At 40.1% G+C, this 19,816-nt stretch overlaps 1 protein-coding gene across 1 annotated transcript in view; it reads left to right on the top strand.

Annotated features, from left to right (window-relative positions):
- LOC115795939 (calsyntenin-2-like) overlaps positions 1-19,816 on the top strand; it is a 179,865-nt gene that overhangs the window by 115,603 nt on the left and 44,446 nt on the right. The window contains exons 3-5 of the mRNA XM_030752091.1: positions 15,924-16,119; positions 18,102-18,213; positions 18,395-18,491. Coding sequence (XP_030607951.1) covers positions 15,924-16,119; positions 18,102-18,213; positions 18,395-18,491 — 405 coding nt within the window. The remainder of the gene's footprint in view (positions 1-15,923; positions 16,120-18,101; positions 18,214-18,394; positions 18,492-19,816) is intronic.

Here is a 19,816-nt window from a genome sequence, read left to right as displayed (position 1 = left end):
CGCTGCGTTGCGGTACGGGCGGCACGGGTTCCTGTCCCGGCCCGTCGCCAATTTGCACGTGTCTTCCCCCGTATCTTTCCCCCATTTCCTGTCTCTCTCCACTGTCACAAAAAGCCACTGTGGCCAAAAATGCAAAAATAAAATAAATCAATCAATGTGTGATTGAAGTGCTGACTTTCAGCTTTATTTCAAGGATGTTTACAAAAAATGTTTTTTAAGAATTACGACTGTTTTTATACATAGTCCCCCATTTTCAGAGGTTAAAAATTAATGGAACAATTCACTGACAAGCAGTTTCATGGCCGAATGAGGCATGCTCCCTTGTTATTTCATGATAAATGAAGCAGAGGTAATATCTGAAGTTGATTAAAAGTGTTGAATTTGTGTTTTATAGCTGTAATTTAAGGCCCAATGAGATGTTAATGCATGTGAGGGAGGCCATCATTAGACTGAAAAACCCACACAAACCTATCAGAGAGAGACAGCAAAAACTGAGTGGCCAAATCAACAATTAAGTGCATTGTTAAAAAGATTGCATGCACTGACCAGCTCAGCAACACCAAAAGGCCTGAAAGAGCACAGAAGACAAGTGCACAATAACAAATAAGTTTGCATCTAACATCTAAATTATCTAAAAGAGCTGACACTAAAGGTGGCTGCAGTAAAGGTCTAGTGGAGCAACTCAAGGGAGGAAAATATAACAAAAATTTGGTGATGTGCATGGATTCTAGACTTCAGGCAGACGTTGGCTGCAATTTTTTTTCATCCAAGAGTCTTTATATTTAAATTTATGTTAGTTTGTCCCACAGATTTTGAACTTATGAGAAAAGGGGGACTGTGTATAAAAATAGCTGTAATTCTTGTAAAACCCCTTGAAATAAAGCTGCAAGTCTACACTTCAATCACACATTAATGGTTTGATTTACAACCCACTTTGATGGTGTACCAAGGCAAAAACTGCAAAAATTAAAAAATCAAAAATTTGTCCCAACCATTATGGAGAGTACATTATATTATTAATATGTTACTATTAAAATTTTTAATTTAACCAATTATCCAGTGTCATGAAAATCTTCATTGGCTCCCTGTTAAATCTAGAATAGAATTTAAAATCCTTCTCCTCACATACAAGGTCTTGAATAATCAGGCCCCATCTTATCTGAGAGACCTTATAGTACCATATCACCCCAATAGTGCTGGCTTACTTGTGGTTCCTAGGATACTTAAGAGTAGAATGGGAGGCAGAGCCTTCAGCTTTCAGGCCCCTCTTCTGTGGAATCAGCTCCCAAATTGGATTCGGGAGACAGACACCCTCTCTATTTTTAAGATTAGGCTTAAACCTTTCCTTTATGATCAAGCTTATAGTTAGGGCTGCATCAGGTGACCCTGAACCATCCCTTAGTTATGCTGCTATAGGCCTAGGCTGCTGGGGGGTTCCCATAATGCACTGTTTCTTTTCATTCATCTTATTTACTTTGTTTATACTTCACTCTGTATTTAATCATTAATTGTTATTAATCTCTGGCTCTCTTCCACAGCATGTCTTTTGTCCTGTCTTTCTCCCCTCAGCCCAACCGGTCATGGTAGATGACTGCCCCTCCCTGGTTCTGCTCGAGGTTTCTTCCTGTTAAACGGGAGCTTTTCCTTCCCACTGTCACCAAGTGCTTGCTCATAGGGGGTCATTTTGACTGTTGGGTTTTCTCTGTATTATTGTAGGGTCTTTACCTACAATACAAAGCACCTTGAGGTGACTGTTTGTTGTGATTTGGCGCTATATAAATAAAATAGAATAGAATAGAATATTGACCGTAGATGTTCAGTACCAGTACTGTATGTGCAACATGGGAGCTACATTGACATATTGTTCGACGAACAGCAAGAACCAAGGTGTGTCAGGATTTTGGCTAAACACTCCTGGAAAATACTTGAAGGTAGCAGAAGGAATTTTTGTTCTGCCTTCTCAGTGTGCGTTCTTATGTATTGTGTAAAGACTGTGAATTATCTGAGATTTCTGTGCCTTTTTACTTTAATAGATACAGAGCTAACATAGACCCTGATCACTGAGCAATCTGTGCCTTCTGAATATGCAGTGCAAACACACTTTTATTAAACAAAATCAACTGTTTGCAGATTGAGGGTGACTGGATGGCACATGTAATTAAACTCACTTTTTCTGTTCATGTTTTTGCGATGTGTTTATTGTCCACATATTAGAAGGATGATGAAAATATGATTTAACAGTCAGCAGTAGTCTCTATGCAGTGAAGCATGTTCATGATAGGAGGTTTGTGAGAGCGTCTAAGCTACTGAGCCATGTCTTTCTCTTCTCAGTGTGCCACTGAGCTGACAGGGGTCATAGTCAGAGCCACAGTGACATTTACAGCTCAGAGGCTTATGGAAACTCCCTGCTGTACCTGGAAGTCTGTAATTATCTCAGAACTTGCCAGCCTGCAGCCCAACAGAAGGATGTCAAAAATGCACAAAGAAACAGACGCACAATGATTTGAATGCCACTCAGAAGAAGTGTGATTTGGTTGAAAAGATAATGAACATGATGTTCAGCATGAAAAAGGTTAATAGGAGAGCAGATAGGCTTCAGGGAATTAGTTCTTTTTAATAAGAGTTTTTCCTATCTCCTGCAGATTTATAATATTTCACAATTATAAAAAACAGAAAATTTTTTTATCTTCAGTTCATTGTATTGTATTTCCAATGCACAGATAAGAAAATGCCTGACTTTGGATACGCTAGCAACAAGAGCCTCCTTTTTCTGATGTTTGTCAGTCGAGTTTCCATCTGTTAATTTGTCTGTTATATTCAGCCTGAAGCTAACTCACGGTCTGTGCTGTTAAGTGACATTTGAAATATCTCAAATATTGGTACAGGTATATTCAATTCAATTTTATTTATGTAGCACCAAATCTCAACAAACAGTTGCCTCAAGGTGCTTTATATTGTAAGGTAATGACCCTACAATAATACAAAGAAAACCCCAACAATAACAATCACACAACCCCCTATGAGCAAGCACTTGGTGACAGTGAGAAGAAAAAAACTCCAGCAAAACCAGACTCGGGGAAGGGCCACCGTTTGCCACAACTGGTTGGGGATGAGGGGAGGGAGATGGGACAAAAGACACACTGTGGAAGAGAGCCAGATAACTGATAATACCTGATTAAATGCAAAGTGGTGTATCCTCATCAGGGTGAGTTGTAGCAGGTTTTGTGATGCCTACATACAATCCTGTGAAAAAATAAGTACTATAGTGCTTCCATAGGAATTAAGAGGTTAACTAGCAGCCAGGTGCTGCTAATCAGATGCACTTGGTTAAATTGTTATCAGCAAGTGTGATCACCCCTGTAAAAGCAGAATTTTTCACAGTTTGATGTCCTGGGACATTCAGGTTCGTGTTAGCACAATGCACAATCTTCCCAGGAGTTGCTGTCCAAGTGACTTCACCATAAGGTTCGACTGTGCAATGCTCAGAGAAGATCTACATCTCAGACACACTGAAAAAAAACAAACACAGCATATCAGCACAAACACTTCTTACCAACTGTCAAGCACGGTGGTGGGGGGATGATGATTGTTTTGCAGCCACAGGACCTCGGCACCTTGCAGTCATTGAGTTGGCCATGAACTCTTTTGTATACCAAAGTATCCCAGAGTCAAATGTGAGGCCACCAGTACACTACACCAGAATAACTGTTAAAAAAGAAAAAAGAACAGTCCATTTCATGCCCAGACCTCAACCTGATTGAAATACTGTGGTGTGATTTTAAGAGAGATGTGTATAAATTAATGCCTGCAAACCTCAATGAACTGACGCAACATTTTAATGAGTGGACCAAAATTCCTCCACACAATTCAAGTTATTACTGCTACAGGTGGTTCTACAAGCTATTGAGTCATAGGGTATACTTAATTTTTCACAGAACTACATAGCATTCTATGAAAACTTGCTTTTTCCCATGCCTGTATTTCTCTTTAATTCTTTAAGCTTGCAAAGCTGGAGATGTTCAACTGTAGTTTCTGTCATTATTAATTCGTAATATTAGCCTGCTAACAAACAAACCTAAGATTTGTTTAACTCAAATAATTTTGGCTGACATTATTTGGTTTAGTTAGTATTTCTGTACCTTTGAGCAACAGTTTAGAATTAATTTATCAAAGCTTTCAGAAAAATCTTCTCAGGTTCATCTTGAAAGTTTGCATGAGCTCTTTTCAAGTTGGAAATCTGTGTCTCGCAACTACAGACTTTGGAAAATAATACAATAGAAAAAGAAAGAAACTGAATTAATTTATGGTGTTTGTATATTATAATCATGAGACACACAACATGAAAAAGAGATGCCCTGTGACAGCTGGAACCCTGAATTGGATAAGTGGTTAAGAAAATGCATGATAGATCTTAAAATATATATATTATATATATTTTTATATTATATTATATTTTTATGACTGTAAAGCAGCATGATCCTGGCCAGGAGTATTTTTAAATATACACTGCTGCGTATACAATCAGTGAAAGAGCGCCTATACATGTGTGGATTCTACAACTATAACATTCCCCTTGTTCTGGGAAGTTATTTAATTGTCAACTGGTGACCTACAGTATACTAAATAGCAGCTGATTGAGGAACAGAGGAGGAGGTGATAAAGGCGAATGAGAGTGTAGACACACGAATGTGTGTGAGGTGAGTCAGGGGTGAAGAGGGCAAGGTTGAGTGGTGCATCTGAGTGCTGATGTTAAGAGCTAAATAATTGCTTACCACTGTGAAATCTACTGCAGCAGAAGGGAGATGAAGCATGGGAAGGAGAAGGTGGTGAAGAGGAGGAGTAGAAGCACGACGAGATACTCAAGAGGTTGTTAGTGTTAATTATACCCGCTTTAGTTATCTCGCACACTGGTATTTCTCTATATACTTCCTCAGCCTCCATCTCCCCTACAGGATCTCCGCTCCCTCTCCCTCACTTTTTAATCTATTTCTTTGACCTCTTCTATTCTTATACTATTGATGTCTGTGCATGTTTACTGAAAAGGTTTGCACCTGGCTGAAGTATATGTCACTCTAACCATCAGCTTTCTGTCACAGGTATCCAGATGTTTGCAACTTAAACTCCTGTCCCTGTGCCTGACTTCAGCGCTTAATGGTTATAAGCACTTAGGCCAAAATGCTCTCCTCTTCAGCATTAAAGTCACAACTACATCTTCACTGACAGCAACAGTTCATCTGGTGAATTCCAATCCCACAACTTCAGAGGCTCCAATAAACACTAATTGCATCACAGACCTCTAAAGCCCCTAGCAAAATGAATGTGTATTGTCTGTGATAATGAATTCTCCCCATTCCTATATTGTGTTGTCTAAGGCATCAGCAGTCCTGGGTGAATAGATAACCTAAATGTGTGTGTGTTTGTGCATTTGGGTGTGTGCCTTCCATTTGTGCGAGCTTTTACTTTGTCACCCTGAGGTCAAGTGGATGGTGCGACAATCTCCCAAATGCAATTAGGAAGTGGACCGGCCATCTAAAGGAGACTCTGATGAATTACTCCTGCATGTCTTTCTTTAACTGACTTGGAGTTAAAGTGGCTGCACTGGACAACAAATAGATTCACCCGTACACAGAGACAAACTGCACATTGTGTGAATATTGGGCTTCTTATTGCATTTCAGCTTGCCAAACAAGCTCTAAAGAATTTATAACATTTAGATTGTTATCTCCTTAAAGTGAGACGATTCATTGCAGAATTTTCTGGAGGAGAGTGAGATGAGCAAATCGATTCTGGTGCTTTTGCATTAGAAGACATTTCAGAAGTAATTTTAGCTCAGTTTTAAAGCGGTAACAACTCTTCTTGATTTATTTTTGCAATTGACCCTGTTTGTAGTATATGTAAGGAGCTGCTTTCATTCAAGATACCTTTGAATTCAATACTTAGCTTACTTAGCAAGCCTTGGTTACTTTCTGATCAGTGAACTTCTCTTCTTGCAGTGTGCTCCTTTGGTGTGGAATAGTGGAATGACTGAATGTAGATGTCAAAAGCTATATAAAATGCAGTGACTAAACTCTCCAGAGCCACCACTAACGTTTGACAACATCTCCTCCAGTTCACTGCCAGCTGCTTGGTGTTTTTACTGTGTCTTCACCAAAAACCTGAGAGACAGAGAAAATCCCCTTAAAGCCAACAGGGAAAAAGCTTATTGTAAGGCCATGAACCTTCATCCTCCTCTTTCTCTCGTTTGCATTTCACTCTCTCAGAACTACAGCTGTAAGGTAAAAGTAGCAGGAGAAGGTTTCTGTTTTTAATGTTCAACTAGTGTATTTATGTTAAATCACTTCGAGGCTCATTTCCAAAACAGTCAATAAAAGTGATGCTAACCTTTAACCTAAAGAGCTGTCTCATCTACAGTAGTATTTACTAGACTGAGAGACTGACTGAGTATAGCTGGAGCATCGGGAGTTAAATAATGTCCATAAAAGCACAGCTGGAAACTGATCCATTCAGGCTAGAACAAGATTTTCCAGTCTAAGTTATCTTTGTACTTTGTACTAAGAAGTTAGCTGGGAAAAGCTCGAACAATTCACGGCTTACAGTGACAGAAGACTTATAAGACATACCATTGTTTGCTCAGTCACTATACAATCCTCCGTGTGTGATTCAGAGCAAGATGCTTCTATGTGAACTGGCTTATGTCTGCAATGAAATTCACAAATGTTGCAAAGATCCACTGCAGGCTATGACTCAGAAAGCTCCTAATTTAACAGAACAAACATAAACCCTCTTTTCTCAATGGAATTTTTTTATTTGTAAACTGCTGTTGGCTGCCTGACCAAAGGCCCACAGATCAAGCTTTACCCCCCCCCCCCCCCTTTTTTTTTTTTTTACCTTTTTTGCATGCGAAAAGGCACAATTTCAGATTTTTTTCAGTGTGTATTTTTTGGAGCACACTGCATATTGGACAGCATGTTTGTACTTAATTCATAGAAAATTCACAGAAGATTGGGCACATGAGGAAGCATGAGGACTCTAACAGTACACTAAGTCAGACGTGTGTGTTTGACTGAGTGTACTCTTAGAGTTTATCTGTGGGTCAATAGTAGGCTGAAGTGTAATCCATCCATTAATTAAACTAGAGGGGCAAGGGTGACCGTGAGATCAGTGCTGAAGGCAAGAGAGTGAAGGAATCAAGGCTTAAAACCGCCTGATACTCTGCTTAGAAACCCTCTTTAATCGGGGTCTTACAGCTCCTTCCTACCACACACACACACACACACACACACCACGCATACACACTGTCACAGTAAAGCTTTTCTGTCTCCCGCTCTGCTCAGAGACAGACAAATGGGCACAGACACACCAGATGGAGTCACAACAGTATTTGATTAAGAAAAGGAATTAACATGATTGAATTTTCTGTTTCTCTGTAGAGGCCTGACTGAAAGAGTGGGTTCCTATAAGGCTTTCAGTACTTTAGAAGTCACTACTTGAATTTTTCATAATCCCGATGTGCATTAAGTTATGAACATAAAGAATAGGCGATTTTTGAAGAAGTGAACACTGACAATTATTTTCCAGACTTTTCTTGGTGTCAGGGTGTGAATTGCCCATAAGCTTCCAGATCAAAGAGAAGACAGAAATTTAAATCACATTTCCTGGATGTTTTGTAGTGGATTTCATGCTTAAGCGTCATGTTTTTTTTTTTCTTTTCTTTTCTTTTTTAGATGCTGATTCTTGCGTCTATCTAACAGCATTTTACTCTGCTTGCAGGATTTTCTTTTTTATATCTCATTACTTAGATCAGCCGGGCTATTTCAAGTCAGGTTCTGTGTTTTAGAACAGGTTCCTTTGGGTCAGTCATCCACATCTGTGGTCTTACAGCTCTCCCACTGTTGCTTAAATTCTGAAGCCTTATCAGTTAATTCGAAGGCTTGTGAAAATAAACTTTAATTTAACTGCATGTGTAGAATCACCAGTCAAATCCTATTTCTAAAAAAAATACTAAAAATGTTTACAGACTTTAAAAAAAAAAAAAACACACAAAAACTTTATTTAATAAAAAATAAACCTTTAAAAACTTTTCAAAAGCTTTTTCCTCCCTGCTGTGGATTGTTATTGTCACAGACCCATTTTGATTTGAACAGAGCCATTATGAGCCACGGGCTCATAGCACATGAATTATGGAAAAACCTGTTAGTGTTTTTAAAGGATTTAACAACTGATGTTCTCGTTTCATTAACGCCCGTGAAGGTTCTCAATCATCCAGGTCACGGTTGGCTCAAGTGCTTGAAAAGAAGGTAAAAGAAGGTTTGTGAAGACATTTTACGTGTCGTCCAAGAAGGTCTCCAATTCTAAAATAACTGAAAACAAAACCCAGATATTTAACCTCAAGGCATTTAAGCCCCATGCAAGGTGATAACCCCACTAGTTGATAAAGTTCAGTTGCCTCCTTTTCAAGCACTCGAGAATTCTTGTTTCATTAATTGTGATTGTATTTTTCTGCTAACTGGCACTGTCTGAAGTTCCTTTCAGTCTTTAATCTAGGAGTGTTCTAACAATGATTCTTAAATTAACAAAAACCTGCTATGATGTGTGGTTTGGAGATGGTGGAACTGACAAAAAAACTGGAGGTGGAGGTGGCAGACCTGAGGATGTTAACATGTTCATTAGGAGTCTCTGGAGCTTGAAAAAGGCGACTGGACTTCTTTTTGTTTCTTGAAGACGTTTCACCTCTCATCCGAAAGGCTTCTTCAGTTCTCAACCAAATGGTGGAGAGACCCAGGTATTTAAACCCCTGTGGGCGTAGTCCCCTGGAGGTGGTTATGACCCTCTATTGATCATGTGCTGAACACATGTGCCCAGGTGTGAAGTGGGCGTGGGTCATATTTAATCAGTGGTTTCAGTTGAAACCAACTTAGGACTCCGCTCCATTGTTTCCTGTGGCCTATTGAGGTCACTGGAACAAAGGTGTGAATGGGGGTTGAGACATCTGGGAAGGGAGCTCAGGACAGCACTGTAAGCGGGGGAAAGTTGGTGACGTAATCCCCCTCCTCTGTTCAATGATGGTTGTTCACAGTGGACATAGATGGCTTCTTTCACTCCTCTTTCAAACCATCTGTTTTCCCCGTCCAAAATGTGAACATTGGCATCCTCAAAAGAGTGCCCTTTTTCCTTCAGATGCAGATGTACTGCTGAATCTTGTCCTGTCGAGGTGGCTCTTCTATGTTGTGCCATTCGTTTTTGAAGAGGCTGTTTGGTTTCACCAATGTAGAGGTCCGAGCACTCTTCACTGCACTGAACAGCATACACTACATCGCTGATCTTGTGTTTGGCGGGTTTGTCCTTGGGATGAACCAGTTTTTGTCTTAGGGTGTGACTTGGTTTGAAGTATACTGAGATGTCATGCTTGGAGAAAATTCTTCTGAGTTTCTCTGACAAGCCTGACACATATGGGATGACAATGTTGTTCCTCTTGTCCTTCCCATTCTCTGTAGTTTGTGTTTGGCCATCATTCCTGCGCATCTTAGCTGATTTGATGAAGGCCCAGTTGGGGTAACCGCATGTTTTGAGGGCTTTCTTAATGTGTGTGTGTTCCTTATGCTTCCCTTCTGCCTTAGAGGGAACACTTTCCGCACGGTGTTGTAGGGTCCTGATCACCCCAAGTTTGTGTTCCAGAGGGTGGTGGGAGTCAAAGAGGAGATACTGGTCTGTGTGTGTGGGCTTCCGGTAAACTTCAATGTTGAGGCTTCCATCTTCCTCGATAAGCACCGCACAGTCCAGGAATGGTAACTTGTTATCTCTGGTGTCCTCCCTGGTAAAACGTATGTATTTATCCACTGAGTTAATGTGACGAGTGAAGGCTTCTACTTCTTGGGTTTTGATTTTGACCCAGGTGTCATCTACATATCTGTACCAGTGGCTAGGTGCCATCCCTTTGAAAGAACCACGAGCTTTACTTTCCACTTCCTCCATGTAAAGGTTGGCTACAATGGGAGACACTGGGGAGCCCATGGCACATCCATGCTTCTGTCTGTAGAATCCATCATTGTATTTAAAATATGTTGTGGTAAGGCAGAGATCTAAAAGTGCACAAATCTGATCTGGGGTGAAGCTGGTTCTGTTCAGTAAGGAATCGTCTTCCTGTAGTCGTCTTCTGACGGTCTCCACTGCCTCAGTTGTAGGTATGCAAGTGAAAAGTGAAACCACATCAAAGGACACCATGGTTTCATCTGGATCCAGTACAAGATTCTGGACCTTGTTAGTAAAATCTGTAGAGTTTTCAATGTGGTGGGGAGTGATGCCAACAAGCGGTGATAAGATGGTGTGCTAGCCAAAGGACTCAACTTTGCCATAGCCCCACAACAGCTTCCTATAGTAGACCTCATCACAGCAACAGAAACCGCTATAAGAAACAACAAACTTTCTCATCCTGTAGCAGAACAGATCAGGATGAAAGTTTCAGCCACTCTCTCCAGTGCAAGACTTCCTCCATCCAACCTCACCATTCAGGAGAAGAAGGCCATCACAGCCCTAAGCAAGGATCAAAACATCACCATACTGCCAGCCGACAAGGGGAGGTGCACGGTTGTGCTGAATTCATCGGATTACCACAACAAAATTACTACACTCCTCAGTGACAACAATACTTATGAGGTCTTGAGACGTGATCCCACAAGCAACTACAAGAAAAAAGTTGTTTGCTGCCTGCAACAACTTGAAAAGGAAAAAGCCATTGACCGCCCCACTTACTACCGCCTGTACCCTGGAGAAGCCACTCCAGGCATTTATGGACTCCCAAAGATCCACAAAGAAGGAGTCCCACTTCGACCCATTATCAGCAGTATAAACTCGGTCACCTACAACATTTCCAAACACCTCGCCACCATCTTATCACCGCTTGTTGGCATCACTCCCCACCACATTGAAAACTCTACAGATTTTACTAACAAGGTCCAGAATCTTGTACTGGATCCAGATGAAACCATGGTGTCCTTTGATGTGGTTTCACTTTTCACTTGCATACCTACAACTGAGGCAGTGGAGACCGTCAGAAGACGACTACAGGAAGACGATTCCTTACTGAACAGAACCAGCTTCACCCCAGATCAGATTTGTGCACTTTTAGATCTCTGCCTTACCACAACATATTTTAAATACAATGATGGATTCTACAGACAGAAGCATGGATGTGCCATGGGCTCCCCAGTGTCTCCCATTGTAGCCAACCTTTACATGGAGGAAGTGGAAAGTAAAGCTCTTGGTTCTTTCAAAGGGCTGGCACCTAGCCACTGGTACAGATATGTAGATGACACCTGGGTCAAAATCAAAACCCAAGAAGTAGAAGCCTTCACTCGTCACATTAACTCAGTGGATAAATACATACGTTTTACCAGGGAGGACACCAGAGATAACAAGTTACCATTCCTGGACTGTGCGGTGCTTATCGAGGAAGATGGAAGCCTCAACATTGAAGTTTACCGGAAGCCCACACACACAGACCAGTATCTCCTCTTTGACTCCCACCACCCTCTGGAACACAAACTTGGGGTGATCAGGACCCTACAACACCGTGCGGAAAGTGTTCCCTCTAAGGCAGAAGGGAAGCATAAGGAACACACACACATTAAGAAAGCCCTCAAAACATGCGGTTACCCCAACTGGGCCTTCATCAAATCAGCTAAGATGCGCAGGAATGATGGCCAAACACAAACTACAGAGAATGGGAAGGACAAGAGGAACAACATTGTCATCCCATATGTGTCAGGCTTGTCAGAGAAACTCAGAAGAATTTTCTCCAAGCATGACATCTCAGTATACTTCAAACCAAGTCACACCCTAAGACAAAAACTGGTTCATCCCAAGGACAAACCCGCCAAACACAAGATCAGCGATGTAGTGTATGCTGTTCAGTGCAGTGAAGAGTGCTCGGACCTCTACATTGGTGAAACCAAACAGCCTCTTCACAAACGAATGGCACAACATAGAAGAGCCACTTCGACAGGACAAGATTCAGCAGTACATCTGCATCTGAAGGAAAAAGGGCACTCTTTTGAGGATGCCAATGTTCACATTTTGGACAGGGAAAACAGATGGTTTGAAAGAGGAGTGAAAGAAGCCATCTATGTCCACTGTGAACAACCATCATTGAACAGAGGAGGTGGATTACGTCACCAACTTTCCCCCGCTTACAGTGCTGTCCTGAGCTCCCTTCCCAGACGTCTCAACCCCCATTCACACCTTTGTTCCAGTGACCTCAATAGGCCACAGGAAACAATGGAGCGGAGTCCTAAGTTGGTTTCAACTGAAACCACTGATTAAATATGACCCACGCCCAATTCACACCTGGGCACATGTGTTCAGCACATGATCAATAGAGGGTCATAACCACCTCCAGGGGACTACGCCCACAGGGGTTTAAATACCTGGGTCTCTCCACCATTTGGTTGAGAACTGAAGAAGCCTTTCGGATGAGAGGTGAAACGTCTTCAAGAAACAAAAAGAAGTCCAGTCGCCTTTTTCAAGCTCCAGAGACTACTATGACCTGGATAACTGAGAATCTACACAGACATGTTCATTAGGAGTGATGAAGAGGGATTAGAAGTTAGTACATCAGAGGAACAGGTTGAGCAGTATGAAGACAAAGGTAGAGGGGTAAGGCCGAAATGGTGTGGATGTGCAGAGGAAGGATAGTGGATATATTGGATGAATGTTGAATATGGAGTTGCCAGAAAAAAGAGGAAGACCACAGAGCAGATTCCTGGATTCATTCAAGGAGGACATGCAGAGGGTTGGTGTGACAGAGGAGGATGCTAGGGATAGGGAGGCGGATGTTTGAATGTGGCAACCCCTAAAGGAGCGGCCACAAGAAGAAAGACAACAGTCTGTGTTCGAATCTCAGTCAGTTGGACCATTTGTTATGTTTTCTTTGCTTTCACCATATTTACAGTCTCTCAGGTTTCCTTATCAATAAAGGCCCAGGCAAATACACAAAAAGCTGGACTTTGTTTGGTGATGTTTAGTGATCCTAAAGACAATCACATTATCACTTAAGAAGTGATAATCAGAAAATTGTGAGACAAACAGTTTTATCTGCAAAATATTTCTCTCATCAATAAAAGAAAATACACAAATTAAATTTACAAACTTTTCCAAACTCAGTACAGGAAGTGGAGTGGAGGGTGTAATCACAAAAGACATTCAAAAAGATTTTATATACATTCTGAAAATGGGTTCAAAGAACTTTTTAAATCAAGTCAGTTTTATGATGGACCATCGAGATGATGCAGTGGTGACGATCTTGGAGGAGAAACAGATGGAGCTGATTTGGCCTTTAAAAACCTCTGAAAACAAAGTGTAAGCAGCCCAAAATATAGAAATAAAAGTTAAAAGAAATTAAATGCTCTGTCAAGTCCTGCGTTTTGCAGTGGGAATAGACAAATTTGTTTTGCCTGCTTGTGACAGTGCGTTAGCTTGCGGGGAATCATTTTCTCATTAATTGTATCCTTACTGTCGCTTTCCATTATGTTGGCAATTTAACATTCCATGAAATACATGTTCCCCGACAGCTTGACATTTTGTGTCGATGCGGTTTATGCCGCTCAAGCATGCTGTGGAGTACCATCTATTTTAGATGATTGTTATTATCGAGCCATTTTTTGCTGACTCTTCCATTTTCCTCTCTTCAATGGCAACAGGCCAGCTCCCCGAAGCAAAAATCTATGCATTTGGATATTTACTTTGAAAACCCGACCTTTTCCCTCATGGTGTGTACGCCAAAAGATTAGGCTTCATTTCATCCATGCACCACAGCAGGTTGAAATTATAGTGTTCCCTCCGTTGAGGCTGATGAGGAGCAAACTAAGTGTCAGGAAAGAAAGTGTGTGCACATTATGCGTGCACAGATGGATGGCTCTGTGTGTGTGTGTGTGTGTGTGCAAAGTACTTGCTGACAAAGTAGGAATCTTATTGAAATATCTGTTATTGCCGTTAACATATACATTGATGCATCATATTCCTCCTCATCCCTTGCTCTCACTTCCTCTTGCCTTCCTTGCTTCATTATGCGGCTCTGTTAGGTTCTCGTGTAAAATGTGATCCAAAAAAATGCATTTGACAAAACAGATGGAGCGAAAAATGAATTTCTATCCAATTCCCAAACTGTTAACTGGAAGTACCTTTTCCTTCTTCCACCGCTAAGTCAGCGTTTGTGCACAAGAGTTGTAGCACTGTATTAGAATCACTCGATTTGGGTCCATTTGAGACTAGAGGCCTACCTGTGCATGTGCAGGCATGCTTATTTCCATCCATCCATCCATTTGGTTCCATTTATCCATTTCAGGGTCGCGGGGGGGGCTGGAGCCTATCCCAGCTATCATAGGGCAAGAGGCAGGATACACCCCGGACAGGTTGCCAGCCTCTTGCAGGCCTGACACATAGAGACAGACAACTATTCACACTCACATTCATACCTATGGACAATTTAGACTCACCACTTAACCTAACCCCTGCTTATTTCCCTTCTTCAGTATTATTTTTCTTTAAATACAAATTGTATCCCACTTAGAGATTGAGAACTTTGTCATTTCTACAAAATTTCAAAGGGAGACAAATCGAGGGCCAGGCATCTTGAAAATTCATAAGGGATCAAATTTTGAAGAGCACTGTGTTTGGCTTCACCGTAAAGGAGATTTGCAAAGTTGAATCAGGTTAAAAGGATCTCTGTGTGCATGAGAGTGTTGAGGAACTAAAGTAGAGAGAAGCCAGTGATGACAGGGAGCTTTGTCTTTGTGTTTGTTAGTGGGGTTTCCTCTGTGTCCCACTACGTTCTGAGATATCAGCCAGCACAGGGTCAGAGCACACCAGCTTTTCATTGCCTCTACAAAAAAGATTTCTCAAATCCCTGAAATGAACACTTGCGCTGGGGATGAATGCCACAGACGATTCTAGAGTCACAAACACACAACACAATAAACTGAGCGAGAGTGGTATCAACACTTTGTAGACAGGACAAATTCAGTCTTTTGTTGAGCTGGCACAGCTCGACACAAATGAGAAATTATTTTTCTCTTAACTGCACCCCAGGAGCTCCACACTGTGTTTTTGTGAGCAGCTCATGCTGGCAAAGATTTCTGTGTCCAGAAATGGAACATGGGCTGAAATTTGAAGTGATAGTCATTCTGTAAAGAAAAATGCCAGCAGTGTCTTATTGTTAGTTTTTGCTTCATTACCCACAGTTTGATTCATCTTTAACTATCTGAGCTGTTGGGTGGCTACTGCTGTGTTTGAGAAAATGACTGGTAGACAAAAAAAAAAAAAGGCAGAAATAAACAAAGTAAAATAATAAGATTTTACCAGCAGTATCATGAGAGAAAATTAAGTGAATGGGGAAAGAAGTTAGGAATATTTCCCAAGCTTTTTTTATGTTTGTTTTTTTATGTTCTTCATTCACATAATGTGGATTTAAATAACTTGTAGGTCTGATAGTTGTTGTGCTGATTGCTTTCACATTAAGATCCTCAGTGTCTGCTCACTGACGAACCACATGTGCAGCTGTTTGACTCTACTGAACAAGTTGAAGCCCATCATGCTTTCCTTTGACATTTTTCTATCTTTGCATCTTTAAAACTCACATGGTTCATTTTTCCTTTTTCTTTTCAAGGATGAAGATTTGCATTAGTCTGACTGATGCTTTCCTGATCAAAACTGTTTAAGAAATTTTCAGAAATTTTTCAGAAATAATTGAATCATTCTTTTCATTTCCACTTGTTATAAAAGACAAGTCAGAGATAAAACTCTGCCTTTCTCTTTGCACTCTTTTTCCCTTTCTTACATAACTTTGCACTTTGTCTTTGATGACACATTCTCGTTGTGTAATTATTTTCGATGTAACTGTTAAAAAATGTCCTCTTACCTGTTCCTTTTAGGGGAGATTTGTGCCTTTAAGATCAATGGTGAAGATGCTCCATTTGAGGCTGTGGTGCTGAACCGTACATCGGGAGAGGGCGTGCTGAGAGCCAGTAGTCCTGTGGACTGTGAGAGCCAGAAAGAGTACACCTTTATTATCCAGGCCTATGACTGTGGGGCCGGGCCAAGTGGGGCTAACTGGAAGAAATCCCACAAGTAAGTCTAATGGTGACTATTCAGTGCATTCAGTTTAGGTCCATAAACATCCTCCTCAAAGGATTTTTTTGCTCATTGTTTTCTTCTTTAATCAATAAAACATCATTACATTGAAGATTTTGTGAGTTCAACAAACATTTCAGACAGTGACTGTCTTGTTTATTTGCATCTGTGTGAGTTCCTTTATGCTGTCTGAAAACTCTGTTATGAAAATGTCATATTAAAACTGTCACATATGGTGTTGCCTAGTATTATTTTTCACAGCATGTATTATTACTACTATAGCTGATTTATGAGGGGTGGACAAAACAATGACATACAAATAATAGATGTTATCTTCAAAATATACATGTCAGAGTTACAAAGGCAGCTCAAGTGAGTCACATTAACTCGTGGAAAACTGGTCTTAAAACGATGACAGCACTTGAAAAACTGAGAAAAATAACACCAGCAATGAGGAGCACTGGTCTCAAGTTGGCTGGTCATTTGCGTGTCGTGCACAAAGTTGTTGTCTTAAATGCATACTGTGCAAAAGTTTTGATTCACCCCGTATTTTTCTTTATGTGAAATGGGAAATTGGTGCAGCAATTTATTGAAACATGTGCAAAAATCAACAAAATACAGCATATAAGGCAAAAACAGAGTTTGTCCAATTCTAACAAGCTTGAAAGTCAATATTTAATGTGACCACTTGTATTTTTCAACACAATCTGAACTCTGTGATGCAGCTTTCTTGCCATTTCTTTCAGCAGTCTTCAGGAATAGTTCTCCAGGCTTCTTGAAGGACATTCAAAGCTCTTCTTTGGATGTTTGCTGCATTTTGTTTCATTCTCAGCCAAGATGATGCCACACTGCTTCAATAATGTTGAGGTCCAGGCTCTTAATATTGGCTCTTTGCTAAGTTTTCTGTTATATGTAGACACAACACTGGTTCATCTCATGAGTTAGCTGCTGTTTTTTTAATACTTGAGTGGTTCACAGGTCACTGTTATGTGGCTTCAAAAAATGTTTCTCTGAAAATGGTCAAGGACAAGGACTGGACTAAAAATGAGTGAAAAAAAACAGACAAAAGGAAAAATACTCAATACTTTTTCACAGTACTTATGTACTCACGTATTTATGCAATCTTCATTTTATTGTGCAGATGTATGGAAGTTAAAAGGCTCCCGTAGGTTTGGCACAATTTATAAATTCCTTCATAACTTACACTGGAAGTTAAGAATAACTATGATAATAAGACTGAGTCTTAGTTTCTGTCTTCTTTTGTTATTTTCTCTCATTCCGTCACACCCTAGCAGCAACAGCTGAGACTTGCAGATGTGTCTGCGGATGTGTCCTCCCAATGGCTCGTCAATAAACTGTGTAGCGGTGGTATGTGAATTAGATTGACAGACAGGCAGACAGGCATGGACAGCAGCAAATCAAACCCTCTGGTTTATCAGTCCAGGCTCCAAGCAGCTAAAATAAGACGCTGCTTATGGGAGAAGAGTGAGGAAAGTATCAGGTCAGGCATCTGTGATGAATTTCTTTAAGTTAGTACAAGATGAATGACGCAGAGTGTACCCTGTGTGTGTCTGTGTGTGTCACATTATCATGGCATGACATTCTAAATAGGCCTCATTAAGTTAATGTCATTAATTAGCCAGATGTGCTTGCTCAGACACACTGGGAGTTGCTGTCAGCAAAGGTCACCGGTGAAGAAAACTTCATGATACATCTGCATTATTGCTTCATTTATATACTTACGTGCACAAATGTTATCAGAGCTAAGTTAATGCCTCCCAGCAGATGAGATTGTGCATTCAGATGTGAATGTAAGAAGAGGAAAAACAGGTGAAAACTGAAGTTTAAACAATAACCCACCTTTGCAAAATCTGCAGTGGATGAATCTGTGCTTCTTCCTTTTTACTCATTTCCACACTAAATTAATTGCATCTTTTTCCTCGCGCCGTGTTCTTTCTCCTACTTCTTCCTTCATCCAGGGCTGTGGTTCACATCCAGGTGGATGATGTCAACGAGTTCTCCCCGATCTTTCGGGAATCTCTGTACAAGGCATCAATAACAGAAGGAAAGATCTATGACAGCATTTTGCAGGTATCAGTTATCTGTGTCTTTATCATTGCTTTATTGTTAAAATCAAAGTGATAGATAAATAAATGAATGTGGTCTAACAATGCTACAAGACGTTTGTACAGCTAAAATGTTATTATTAGTGTTTGTGTTGGCTGGAAAATATCTGAAGGACTTGGACTAAACTGTATGTTGCTTGTTAAAGGTGGAAGCTTGGGACCAGGACTGTTCACCACAGTACAGTCAGATCTGCAACTATGAAATTGTGACCGCAGGGACGCCGTTTGCCATAGACCGCAATGGTAAGTGTATGTGTAGGTGTATGGCTTATTGTCTGTCTGGATATTAATGTGTATGGTTGACAATGATAATGATTTTTCATTATTACCTTTTTTTTTGGATAACAACAGCAAGGTTCAGGCTGAAGCTTTAGCTTATCACACCAGCCCTTTTTACATGCCACACATTTTTCTAGCTGGATTTCTCCAAAACAAAGACCAAAGAAAATAATAAATCAAGAATACATATTAAACAAATAGAAAAACTAATGTTTCATAAACAATCATACCTGAGTCAGGCCACCAGTTTACCCCTTTGACAGATATACATCTTTTTTTAATATTTGTCCTGACCTCTGCTTTTTTTTTATCATACCTCTCCCTCTGAGTTCACGTTTTATCTCTCTAATTTCAAACAACTTCTATATACAGTTTGTGCTTTGTACATTATCAGTGCAGTGCACAGATTAACTAAGTCATAAAATATTAAAGTATGTCATTTAATAAATAGCCTGTTGGTTGGTTTATAATAATCTGATCTATTTATAATTCATATAGCTTTCTTCTGTAGCACATAAACTGATTTAATGTGTTTTGTATGAATTTCCCCATACCTCCACACAGTCAGTAATTGTGAAACTTTTACACAACAATACAGTAAGTAATGTCAGGCAGTATATATGATCTTTGATTACATTATTTTAGACATTTTTGTTGGACGTTTGGGCATTGTTTATATGAGCCTTCATCATTTGTAGCCAGTTATCACACCCAAAAATCTAGTTTCATCCACTCTTATGAACTTTGTTTCACTAATAATTGAGTGAAAATCAATTTATGTCAAACCATTTTTTTGTTTCAATTCCCTTTCTACTTTATTCAGAAGCTGTTCCAAACCTTTACCCAGTGTGAAATAAATTGTTGTCAATTGCAAATAAAATGAATTTTAACAATTTAGACACATTACATATATCATTTATGTACACTATAAATAATATAGGGCCCAGCATTGAACCCTGTGGAACCCCACAAGTAACCTTAAGTAAATCAGAGTCAGTGTTATTTATTCATGTATACTAATATCAGTCATCAAGGTAACAATTTAACCATGAGTTTATCATCCCTCTTTTACCCTTTTCATAAGTAATCTGTGGTCTATAGTGCTAAACACTTTCTTAAAGTCAGCAGTCTCCACAGTGGATTCCTTGCTATCCAGCATTTGCTATATCTTCTTCTCGTTGCACTACAGCCATTGAGGAGGACCTATTTGCTCTAAACCCATACTGACAGTCACTCAATAAAATGGTGTATTTCAATTAAATTATCAAGTCTTTGCAAAAACAATCTTT

The sequence above is a fragment of the Archocentrus centrarchus genome, chromosome 17 (genome assembly GCF_007364275.1).
Source record: "Archocentrus centrarchus isolate MPI-CPG fArcCen1 chromosome 17, fArcCen1, whole genome shotgun sequence".
NCBI lineage: Eukaryota > Metazoa > Chordata > Actinopteri > Cichliformes > Cichlidae > Archocentrus > Archocentrus centrarchus.
Note: the sequence above shows the minus strand (reverse complement) of the source record. Positions and strands in the feature narration are given on the sequence as shown.